Source organism: Polyodon spathula, chromosome 5 (genome assembly GCF_017654505.1).
Source record: "Polyodon spathula isolate WHYD16114869_AA chromosome 5, ASM1765450v1, whole genome shotgun sequence".
NCBI classification, from domain to species: domain Eukaryota; kingdom Metazoa; phylum Chordata; class Actinopteri; order Acipenseriformes; family Polyodontidae; genus Polyodon; species Polyodon spathula.
Window position 1 is genome coordinate 31,663,286 of NC_054538.1, and position 12,664 is coordinate 31,675,949.

At 36.0% G+C, this 12,664-nt stretch overlaps 1 protein-coding gene across 1 annotated transcript in view; it reads left to right on the top strand.

The window, feature by feature from the left end:
• Positions 1–2,762: 2,762 nt before the first annotated feature.
• Positions 2,763–12,664, top strand: part of LOC121315842 (A-kinase anchor protein 12-like) — a 59,976-nt gene continuing 50,074 nt past the window's right edge. Inside the window, exon 1 of the mRNA XM_041250332.1 lies at positions 2,763–3,029. Within this exon, the coding sequence (XP_041106266.1) occupies positions 2,913–3,029 (117 nt within the window). The 5' untranslated portion in view covers positions 2,763–2,912. The remainder of the gene's footprint in view (positions 3,030–12,664) is intronic.

Here is a 12,664-nt window from a genome sequence, read left to right on the forward strand (position 1 = left end):
TTGGGAACTACAAATTTAAAGTGAAATGGTGCTTTTGGCTGATTTACTTTTGCTGCACCAATTCTCTGAAAACATGTAAACTATCCTTGCTATATAGAGAGTCTCCGGTAGTTCTCGCTGATCACTTGGCACGAGGAACTACCGTTCCTCTGAATAAAAGCTTGAAATACATTGTTGCCCCCCCCCAACAGCACACAGACATCTCTATATATGCCTTCAATTGATGTACAAATTGACTGAAAAAACAATAATCACAAAATGGCTGTAACACGGCAATGCTTCTTACAATACAAAATGCTGGGTTGCCTTTGGGTTGGGGGTGTACTAGTCGTATGTACTTTATATTTTTTTCATAAATAGTAAAACATCAACAGATTTGTGTCAACCACTTAAAAGTTGTCTTCTTTTTACTACCTTCTTCAGCTCAAAACCATAATGCTTCAGAGTGTGGGAACAAATAATCTTGATTAATGTTCATGGGCACCACTGTATACAAGTCTAAATATCTCAATGTTTTTGGCAAAACAATGTACCTTACACCTGAACATGTACTTGTTGCTTCTGACTTGTAACTGCAGTTCCTTTCAGAGGAAAATATAACGACAACAGAATACACAAGGAAGTAACATGAAGTTGATTAAGTTAAGGAACAAACAAAACACGAGATCAGCTGTTAATGATCACCATGTGGTTGATATAGACTTTATGTTATGTCAATGAAACAATGAAATGAAAGAGGAAGGTAGTCAATGAAAATCTGAAACTAAGCACCGCAATACAGGCTATATTAAAACAAACACTCTCCACACAGCACTCTTTGTAGGATATAATAAAACCGATGAAACCACTAGTTTTACTTGGGTCCTAGATTTATATGGGTCCTGGGAACCTGCTCGTTCCCTTCGCCTCTGTAACTGTTTCTATTATTAAACTGCAGAATATTGGCTTTGATTCTCCTTTGTAAGTTGGTTTAAAAATTGCTTACAACATCAGACTCATAGCATAACTACTGCTAGTATCAAATCTGACCTGGCCATAATCAAGAGGGAATGCTTTTTGGCATCTATGTAAATTACATGTTAGTTGTTTTAAATACTTCACATTTAATACGTGGAGGATACCATCCACTATGTCAGTGGAAGATTTTTAAGTGAAATCCAACATAATCTTGAAAGAGACTAAATATCCCTTACAAAATTAACTAGTAAACAGCAAGTTGGTTTTAAATACTACTAAAACCAAAACTACAATACTAAATACCGCAGAAACAGTAAATATGGCCTTTTTGTTTCTCACTAAATTTGTAACATTAAAACACTTTTTTTCCCCAGTCAATCAGAAAACCCAAGGCAAATATAGTCAAGTACTGTAATGCAGTGGAGGAATTGGGAAATTGTTGTAATTTCAAGTTTACTGTGTAAACTAACCATAGATAAACATTTAATTATTTGAGATCTGTACATATTATTATTATTATTATTATTATTTATTATTATTTATATAGTTATTTTGCAGACGCTTCTGTCCAAAGCGACCTACAGAGGCTAGTGGTGAACTGAGCATCAACTTCTGCAGAGTCACTTACAATATGACCACGCTTTTACGTCTCATCCTTGTTTCCGTGAAACGGGTGTACAAATGTATAGCCTACGAATCACATGCCAGAGAAAAAAAAAATGCACTGTGCTAAAAATATTTACCAGCAGGAATAAACATGTATGATGAATTCCATCCAAAATTGCTCAGCGTGCCATACGAAAAACTACCAGATGAAAGAGCGGTGTACTTGTGTGTCCTGCTCGGATATTAAATTGTGATTCTCCATCACAATCTCGATAGGGTACTTGTAAAGCTGTTTCCTGTTGTTTAACACATCGCTAGTTACCTGCTGCTAGGTGGTGTAAATTCATGGGAATGAGTAAAATAAATAAATAAATAAATAAATAAATAAATAAATACTGCATTAGGAAAAACGGCAGCGACTTTGATCCTGGGCACTTTTTTTCGGTGTTATAGCAGCGGTCAATATATCTACAGAACTTAGCACAACGTTCAACGGCACCAAAACTGTAATGATATAGGCTACTATAGCGGTATGTAATGTGCAGTATGTTAGCGTTTTAAAACGAGTTCAGCTTGGAATTATAATAAAAGACACAGCTGATATATAATTAAACATCTGGTCTATGCGAACTGTAATTGTTTATTTATTTTTTTTTCAAATCGTTGTCAGTCAAAGTGCGTCCTCATGATGAATTCTCTGGTACTCGCAGGACGTTATTTTCCACTGCAGTGTCTTGCAGGCGCATAAGGTTTGCATTAAATGCAGCTGTTCTACAGTAATATTGTTTTCCCAATATAATTAAACGATTGGAGGTGTTTTAACTCATACTGACATCTGCACAGTCAGTTTTTTCTTTTTTTTTTTTTTCTTTTCATGGTAATAACAAGTTGCTGGCACCAGTCTCTTATCCTGAACCTGCTGCTGCGTTAGCATCTCGGACAGACAGAACAGTACTTCTCCCATCACGATATCTCTCCTGATTAAGTTAATTTACATCGACGTTCTAATTTAATTACAGTTTATGGTCCTGAGACTCTAACGTTTTAAATCGGATCAATGCAGTTGCTTGTTGGGTGCACATACTGGGGTCACTAGTTACCAGCAACCTTTCTTGAGCATTTTCATCATCTGATGCTGCAAGGCGTGACCGAGCCCTGTTCATGTGATAGAGGGGGGGAGGCGGTTTTCTAAAAGAGTTTGCAGGGATCCTGGTTGCACTTGAGTCTGACTGCTCAGGAAGGTTTTGGAGATAGTATTTGTTGTTGGATTTTTTTTTTTTTTTTTTTTTCCCCAGTTGTAGTCATCTGTTTTTTTCTAACAGTAGAAAAAAATACGGTGTTGCTCAGCTATGGGAGCAGCAACATCTGCAGAGAGGGCTGGAAAGAGCGAAGAGGATGGGGACCCTAATGAACAGCAGAGTGAAGCTGTGAATGACGAGATTCAAGGAGAGGGAGCTGATGCCAAGGTAAAATTCTTTACTCGTTATATCTGTCTAATTTCTGTATTAAATAACTCGTGTTTTCATGGCTCTAAAACTTGCAGCCTAGGTAATCACGTATATTGGCGCAGAAGCTTCCTAGAGGAAGAATTAGGGGCACCTATTGGGGAAGCATACAGTAGTAATTCCCACAGAAAAATTAGGCAGGGACAAGGAATGTCACCATCTTACGAAATACTGCATCAACGTCATTTATAAATAACTTTTTTTAAATAGGTCTACAGTTATTACTATTATATATATATATATATATATATATATCTATATATATATATATATATTTGATAATAAAGATATATATACTATAATACTTAACATGTTATTATTTATGAATTGTATTTGTATTTACATGTCCTGTTTAAAACCTTTAAATTAATTATCTGTTTCATTTAAAAGTCCACTGTTAGGATCAGTCTTGTTCTCTATAAATATTCATAATGATTTCCGCAGTTGCAAATCCGCAGTAATAAAATTCCGAAGTGACCTAATGTCTGTTCTGTTAAGTTTAGAAGCCGTACAGTGTCTGTTATTTAAATATATTGGCTGCTTACAACTTCTCACAGTGCATGTGTCATTCATATACCTGCACATGATAATATATACATTACAAATGTATATATATATATATATATATATATATATATATATATATATATATATATATATATATATATATATATATACACACACATACATACATACATACACACACACACACACACACACATTTATACGTATATGTATACATTTGTTTAGTAATGCAGTGAAAAAAAAATCCCCAAAAAACAGGTGTTTCAGTTGCTCAGAATGAAGCTATTGATATAGTATTTCAGGAGAAAATATAAAGTATGTCTAACAATTAAAGAAAAACCCTAAAGATATTTGATTTGTGTTACTATTTTACATTGTAGCACGTGTAATATATTAATATATTTTGTTTGCTACTTCATTCTTTCTATTTGACCACAGTTATGCCTGGCGTAATACAGGGAGGTCATGTATCAGTTATGAAATGATACGTTTACATTTGTGTAAAAATGTTACTCTGTCATTTGTTTATTGTTATTGTTTTCTTTATGCATTTTAAACATTGTATTTAACTTTATGAAATGATGCACATTAGGGTTATTATTTTTGACAAAATCTTGCCAGGGCAGCTTCACTATTTATTAATACAACATTTCGGCTTTTCTCATTAAAGACATAATCAGAATACTTAATCTTTTAATTGAGCATCTGCTGTAAGTGGGTGTGGAAATGACTTTGTGTCTTAATGTCAAGCAGGGGGAGTGTCAGCTGTACTCAAAGAACATTCACGGAGTATTCAGGTTATAGCACAGGTTATTTTTCTTTATTAATTAAAGTGAGGCAACTGGTTGTTTTTTTTTTTACACACCTAGTACCCACTGATGACACTAAATGATTTTATCTGTTAACGTCAGCATAGCATTGTTTCACATTTTGCAAAATGACTCCATTTCATTAATACCAGTAATGTTTTTCACAATGCAAGTGTCAAACATAAAAAAGTAAAACCTCCTCCTTGGGAAGCAACTTCAGTTAAATAGCAGCCAGATGAAAACCTTTCCAGCCAACCATAACGGCACATTACATTATCTTTTGCCTTATGCTTTGGAGAGCTCCAGTAAAGCTCATGGGAGAGGCAACTATCATTGCTAAAGGCTTACACAATTAGACTGGTTAAAAAAAAACAGTGTATAAGCAGGGCTTTATATTATAAAACTTTGCGGCCTGTTGTTAGAAAACATGGCAGAACAGAGCTGTACAGGCCCTGTTGTTTTTACATGGTTGTAATTTTATAATTCCCAACATGGAAAACCAACAGGGCTATTCTAATAAAGGTAACATCCTTTTACTATTTGAAACATGTTTTTTGCATGTATTGCATTTGATGTTTAATTAATCTCTGCATTATTTTGGCTAAAATAATAAAAAGACAATGTTTCAATGTAAATATTTTATCAATTTTGCAATTCACTACAAACGTTTACCAAGGTAAATCTGCACCTATCCATTTTTCTGTTTACCATGCTATATTATTACTGTGCATACCATGCTTTTCTATGCTTCAGTGTGAAATATGCACATTTGCTTCCCAACTGCTCATGTCTACGTCACGATTAAAAAAACAGTTATAGTAACCCTAATAAATGTGGAGTTTACGGTACAAAACTGTTAGGTAGGCAGTGTGGTCCAGTGGTTAAAGTCCAGGGGTTTATAACCAGAAGGTCACTGGTTCAAATCCCACCTCTACCACTAACTGTGCAAGTCATTTAACCTTCTTGTGCTCCATCCTGCAGATGAGATGTTGAATCAATGTCCTATTGTAAGTGACTCTGCATATAGTTCACAGTCTTCCTCTGTAAAGCACTTTGTGATAGTGATCCACTATGAATGGCACTATATAAATATATTATTATTAATGTAGTATTTCCCTTGTTCTGCAGTTTGTATGAAGTTTTATTCCCAGAGGGTGGTGGTTATGAGGAAGTGCACGTAGTTCCTCAGGCTTGTTTGACTTTAAAACCTAAATAAATAATCTGCCGCTTATACTGGAAGGCTGGCAGCTGCTTGGGACTGAAAGGGTTTATTGTGTACCTTTTGGATTTCCAGCTCCTCCCCCTGACATCTCCCAGTGTCCACTGATAAGAACTTTCTCTCTGTATGTTTAAATATACATTTGCTTCATTTCACTCTCAGTATCAGTTTCTCAGTCTCTATGAAGGTCAACACATTATGTGTTGAAAGTATCTGAAAACATCAGTCCTTGAAACAACTAACACATTGTTAGAAGGTATCAGATAAATCTCTCCCACCTTAGCTAACAGTTTGGTTCCATTAGTGTCCATATATGCTTTTTATGTACTTGATGTACAGACATGAAGGTTACTCACTTCACTGTTCCCATTATTCTAGTCAGAGGATCTTGATACAGTGTAATACCTATAGGGTTACCCATCTGGTACTCTCCTGGCAAAGGCTATAGACTGATAACAATTTAGCTTCTAGGATCCAGCAGAAATGGAGTCAGTAACAGTAGAGCCTGTGTCTTGAGAAATCCTGGGTCTTAAAGTGTTTGTGATGGGGACAAAAATTACATCCCATAGCTGTAAGTTGACATAGTTTGATTTATTTTTTGTTCTAAAAAACTTGAAATTGATCGCTGCATGATGGACCTCATGAACCTGGAAGATGCTTGTATTATGATACATTCTTTAAAATCCAAATATTTGCAATTTATTTGCATTTCCTGTGGTTAATCATGTTTTTACTTTACTATACCTACTTGTGGTGTATCTGGCCTGTGCTTTACTAGACTTTACTATACTGTAACCATGGTATACAGCAGTACACTTTAACAGACTTTGAAAGCGTTAGCAGAGATGTTAAGCAGTTTGCTGGTGAAGAGGCTGATAAACAGCCTTCCCATGTTAGAGGAATTTAAAAAATGCTCAAATGTTCTTGGAACTAGGTTACAGGCTGCTGAATTAATGAATGTACCACGACTCTCTCGTCTTCCTGAAAGCAGGGTGCTTTTATTTAGGGATGGACAGACATTAGGGACAAGGCAGAGTCTGACTCAATATATATCAGTTGCTGCAGCATAGTTAAGTTAGCAAGCGGTTCGCAGTTCGCAGTTCGCTATTCCGGCTCATGTTAATCCAGCTCGCTATTCCAGCCTGCAGTTCTTTATTCCAGATTGCTATTCTCTACTTTAGCTTGCTATTCATTTTTACAGATTGCTATTCAATTTTTTTTTGCAAATAAAAAAACATGAATATGGAGTTTTACCACGGTTTGATGTTTACTATTTTTCTTCAATTTTCAAACTCTAGCTGAAAAAAAAAAAAAGAAATGAAAAGAACAAGCAATATTTTCAGTTTTTCAATTTCTGAAAACAGTAAAAAATAAAGAAATATAAAATTGGGGGGGTGGGGGAATGCAATGAGCTGATATCTATAAAGTGCACGTTAAAAAATATTAGGAACACTTGATTTTGCTTAAGTTTACAATTATTGTGCACAAAAATAAATGTACATTATGGAAATGATACTGACTCCAGTCTCTCTCATCTGGTAACTTGCCTGTCACTGAGGCTACAGACCGTGCAGCCCCCTGGCACCTCGTACCTGTTGCCACACCAGACAGCCAATGGGAAGGCTCCCTGTCTGCTTGCAGGAATCACAAGCTTTTCTATTGGCTAAATGCACAGGACTTGAGGGCACCCGTAAATTACTCACTGTCTGCAACGCCCAATCACAAAAAAGTAGAGACACATCTGGGATAATAATATAAAAATATACATAATATATTATCCTTGATCTAGGGGAGGCTTTTTGCATGTGCCGTAAACTTACTGCATTTAAATATTGTTCTTGTATTGACTTGTAACACGTGTAAGTTGCCTTGGATAAAGGAGTCATAATAATAAATAATATTCAAACCACTGAGGTCAGTTGAATGTTTTACAAATGTTACTGCAAAATCTATACATAAAACTAGTTAGTCTTCAGGAAGGCAAGCACTTTAAAACCTGTCTGCATACAACAGAAAAAAAAAACAAAACTTGTGCAAATAAATATTATGAATAATTGTGTTAATACCACATCTATTTGGCCAGCGAAGCAAATAATAAATTAATAATAATAATAATAATAATAGTAAAGGTTAGTTAGGAAAAGATACACATGATAAAAGAGGGGGACGGGTGGCAAGATACATTAAAAACAACTTAGAATGGGAAATACTGGAAAGTAATGGTAACAACAGTGAATCAGTATGGATTAAATTAAATTAAACAAAATCTAATCTAAAAGCTTAATAGTGGGAGTCTGTTATAGGCCCCCAAGTTCTGATGAATCACTACATGAAAACTTATTTACAAGCATCAAAATAATAGGTAAGGAAGGGGACAGTCCAGGAGAGCAGATTACAAAGGAATGCAACAGGAGCTTCTAAACAGAGACTGGGATGGGATACTAATAGAAAATGAAGATGAAAAAAATTGGATTACATTTAGAGATACAGTGTTAGAAATGCAGGATACATTTATCCCAAAAATGAGAAAAGGTAAACTTAAGAAAAAGGAGTATATTGATTTATTAAGCTGGGTATTCAAAATTTAATAAAATTATGTATTTCTATTAAATCGAAGGGAGCAGCCTCACAAATAGAATACAGAGAGGCCTGTAGAGACCTTAAAAAGCAGACTAGGAGAGTGAAAAGGGAATTAGAGGGAGACAAGTGGCATCAGGTAGTAAACTTAATCCAAAAGGGTTTTTTCAATATTAATGCTAAAAGTAAACTGAAAGAGGAAGTCAGTAGTTTATGTGACAGCAGTGGTAACTTAGTGACTAAAGAAAACCAAATCGCCAATGTACTTAATCAGTACCTTATACAAGTATATACAAAGGAGGATTTATACAATATACCCAGATTAACAGAATGTACACAAACATTATTAGCAGAGTTTGTATAGAAGAGAATGAAGTACTAATGGAGTTGGCAGCACTTAAAATAAACAAATCCTCAGGGCCTGACGGCATCTGTCCAGGAGTCCTTACGGAAAAATAGAGAACAGATTTTTAAACCAGCATGTTATATATTCAATAAATCTATAAATAATGGAACCATCCCACTAGACTGGAAAATTGGCAGTATTGTTCCTATATTTAAAAAGGGAGATACATTTGACTCTGGGAACTACAGTCCTTTAAGTTTCACATCAAGCATATGTAAAATCATGGAAACTACAATAAGGACCAAAATGGAGGAATATTTATATAGTAACAATATATACATTATAAGTGACAGCCAGCATGGCTTTAGGAAGGGTAGATCTTGTTTAACTACTTTATCAGATTTCTTTCAGGCAGTGACCACTAGAGTGGACAAGGATAGTGTGTATGACATCATCTACTTAGATTTTCATAAAGCATTTGACAAAGTACAGCACAAAAGGCAATATTAAAGATTAAATCAGTAGGAGTAAATGGTAAAGTAGCAGCATGGATTCATAACTGGTTACAAGATAGGAAGCAGAGAGTTATAATTAGAGGCCAGACATCAAATTGGAGTAACGTAACAAGTGGGGTACCACAGGGTCATTGGGACCATTGCTATTCCCAATCTGTATAAATGACTTGGACCAAGACATAATCAGTAAACTAATTTGGAGATGACACAAAACTAGGAGGGGTAGCCAACTCCCAGTCAGCAACTTTAATAATACAAAGAGATTTAGACAAGATTTAAGCTTAGGCTGACACATGGCAAATGAAATTTAATGTGAATAAATGCAAAGTCTTGCACATGGGGTGCAAAAATATTACAGGCAAGTACAGCATCAATAGTGATGAAATAGAGGAGGCTATGTATGAAAAGGACTTGGGGTAGTAGTAGATTAATCTCTTTAGCCAAATGGAGAAGCTAGAAAAAAGGTAAATAGAATGTTAGGTTATATAGTCGAGCCCGTTGAATTCAGATCTAGAGAAGTTATATTAATTATGCAATGCACTGGGACGACCACACTTAGAATTTTGTGCCCAGTTGTGGTCTCCAGATCATAAGAAAGACATTGAGGCATTGGAGAGAGTAGAAAAGAGCAAGCCGATTAATTCCAGGATTGAAGGGCATGTCATATGAAGATAGACTGAAAGAGCTGATTCTGTACAGCCTAGAAAGAAGGAGATCCAGAGGTGACTTAATAGAGGTATTTAAAATTGTCAAGGGGTTTAACAAAGTAACTGTCACACATTCTACTTGAGTGTGTGTAATGCACGTGGTAATTGTGTCCCTGTGTTACTGTTGCAATACCTCCCTTCCCCAGGGCTCTGGCACATTATTCTGAAAAAAAAAAACAACATAGAGGTGCTTGTATATAATGATTTGATAGTGGATTTTAATGTAACAAATTTTAAGTAATAGTCATTAGTTTCGCATTCTAATAGAAAAAAAGTCAGTTAGCTATTCAGTTCCCTATTCGCTGCAGCGCCCCTACTGGAATGTACGTGGGGTCAAGTACATCTCACATACCAAGTTTGATGGTTCTAGCTGGTCGGGCATGAGGTTAAAAACGCCAGTTAGCTATTAAGTTCGATATTCGCTGCAGCGTTGCTATAGCTGCCACAACAATAAACAGCAATCTGGAAACACTAATAGCAAGATGGTCAGGAACTAGGCAATGTAAATTCCCTGAGTGGAACTACGTTCCAGTGGTGATATGGGCTGGGGCAAACCCGAAAGACCTCCCCTAGATCAAGGATAATATATTATATATGTTTTTTTTTATTATTATCCTAGATGTGTCTCTACTTTTTTTGTGATTGGGCACTGTAGATAGTGAGTAGTTTACTAGTGCCCTCAAATCCTGTGCATTTAGCCAATAGGAAAGCTTATGATTCCTGTAAGCAGACAGGAAGCCTTCCAATTGGCTCTCTGGTGTAGAAACAGTGGTAAGAGCTTCCAGTGGCTGATCAGAGGGCTGCACGGACTGTAGCCTCAGTGACAGGCAAGTTACCACATGAATACTTGCCAACATTTGGAAACTGTTCATTCTGCTCATCTTCGGGATGTAGGGCGTCATACACATCATACACATGGGAGGAGTCATGTGCAAAACACACTAGAATAATAACTGTTAAATAATAGACGTATCCCCCCACCTCAACACAAAACGACCATCATGACAGTAAAAATAGACACAATGAAGTGTTCTTACCTTTGTATAAGTTAGTGATCAGCAGATTTGTCAGCTGCACCAAGAGCACAGCGTGTGGTTTTCACTAACTACTGTGCCAATAAATATTTTTCTATGGGTAAATATCGAGACTTTGTTCCTATGCATTGGGATGCGGGACATTTGCTAGGAAATTGGGACTGTCCTGACCATATAGGGACTGTTGGCATGTATGCAGATGAAATAGACTGGAGTTAGTAAGAGGTGAGTCGCTCATCATTTCCACAATGTATATTTATTTTTGTGCACAATAATTGTAAAACTTAAGTAAACTTAAGCAAAAAGTGTTCTTAGTATTTGGACCATAGATGTATTTTGGCAAAAAAAAAAATGGAAAAGCAAGCTGTAAAAATGAATAGCAAGCTGTAAAAATGAATAGCAAGCCGGAAAGATGAATATCAAGCTGGAAAAATGAATAGCAAGCTGTAAAAACGAATAGCAAGCTGGAAAAATGAACAGCAAGCTGGAAAAATGAACAGCAAGCTGTAGGAACGAATTGCAAGCTGTAGGAACGAATAGCAAATAGCAAGCTGTAAAAATGAATAGCAAGCTGTAGAAACGAATAGCAAGCTGGAAAAATGAATAGCAAGCTGTAGGAACGAATTGCAAGCTGGAAAATGAATAGTAAGCTGTAGGAACGAATTGCAAGCTGGAAAAATGAATAGCACACTGTGCAAACCAGTAGCAAGCTGTACAAATGAATAGCAAGCTGTACAAATGAATAGCAAGCTGTACAAATGAATAAGCATGTGTTTCAATAATTAAAAATGGTAAAGGGAATTAATACAAGAAATCTGGTAACACATCTGATTTTTTGGTATATTTTTCACATGTTATTTGTATGTAATGGTATTATGGTACCATGTTATGACCATTGGTATTATTACAATTTTAAGGCCCTAGAGGTGATCATTTGTATCCCGATGAAGAAACAAGTTCTACATTTTTAGGGTTTCTTTTTAGAAGAACCGTTCAAAAACAAAATACATTCCTGCTGCTTGTTTTGACGTTGCCCAGAGTGCTCTTCAGTTGATTATTTTAGCTGGCATACGGACATTGAGACTCGTATGTTGCAGTAGCCAACTCTTACAAGTTTTGGTAAAATGTAATTAATAGTATTCAGTTTTGTTATGAATTTAAAATGGGATTCAGGCATTACAGCTGTCAGCTGAGACACTTGCCCCAGAGCTGTGTTTTGTCAATGTGGGGTTTGTAGGGTACAAACACACACACTAGCTGGAGTCCTGCTCCTGATTGGCTAGGATCAAGCTGAGGCAATGTGAAGAGTTCACAAACAAAAAGCTAATTGATAGTGAGATTCTGAAGATCTTTCAGAGTGTGAAGTGAGCAGGGAGGATTTGAGTGTGCAGGTAGAGCAAGAAGTCAAGAGCCCCCAGGGGCTAGCTTCCCTAGAATCCCTAGAGAGAAATCCCCGTTAGGGGAACACAAGAAATGCTGAATTGAGAAATTGTACTAAACGCAGCATTGAAAAAAGAGGTATTGCCTGGATAGTTATTTTTTTCACTTTACGTGGTATGGAAATGTTTCGCATCTACTGTAAACCATCTCTGCTATATATATATATTATTATATTAAGTCTCTTGTTGTAACCGTGATGTCACTAGAATGCTAATTTTCAGTGTTTTTGGTTTTTTTTGACTATTCGATATTATGAAAACAAACCTCATCCATCAATTGTTCTTCCCTAATTATTGGATTTCTGAGCTGCAACATGCTCAGTACTATTGGTACATTAGAATGGATCGTGTTGGGCTTGTTGTTGGGAAGATTTGTTAACTGGTGGAAAACCAGGACAAGTCTTTTTCTTGGCTTTCCCTGCCAC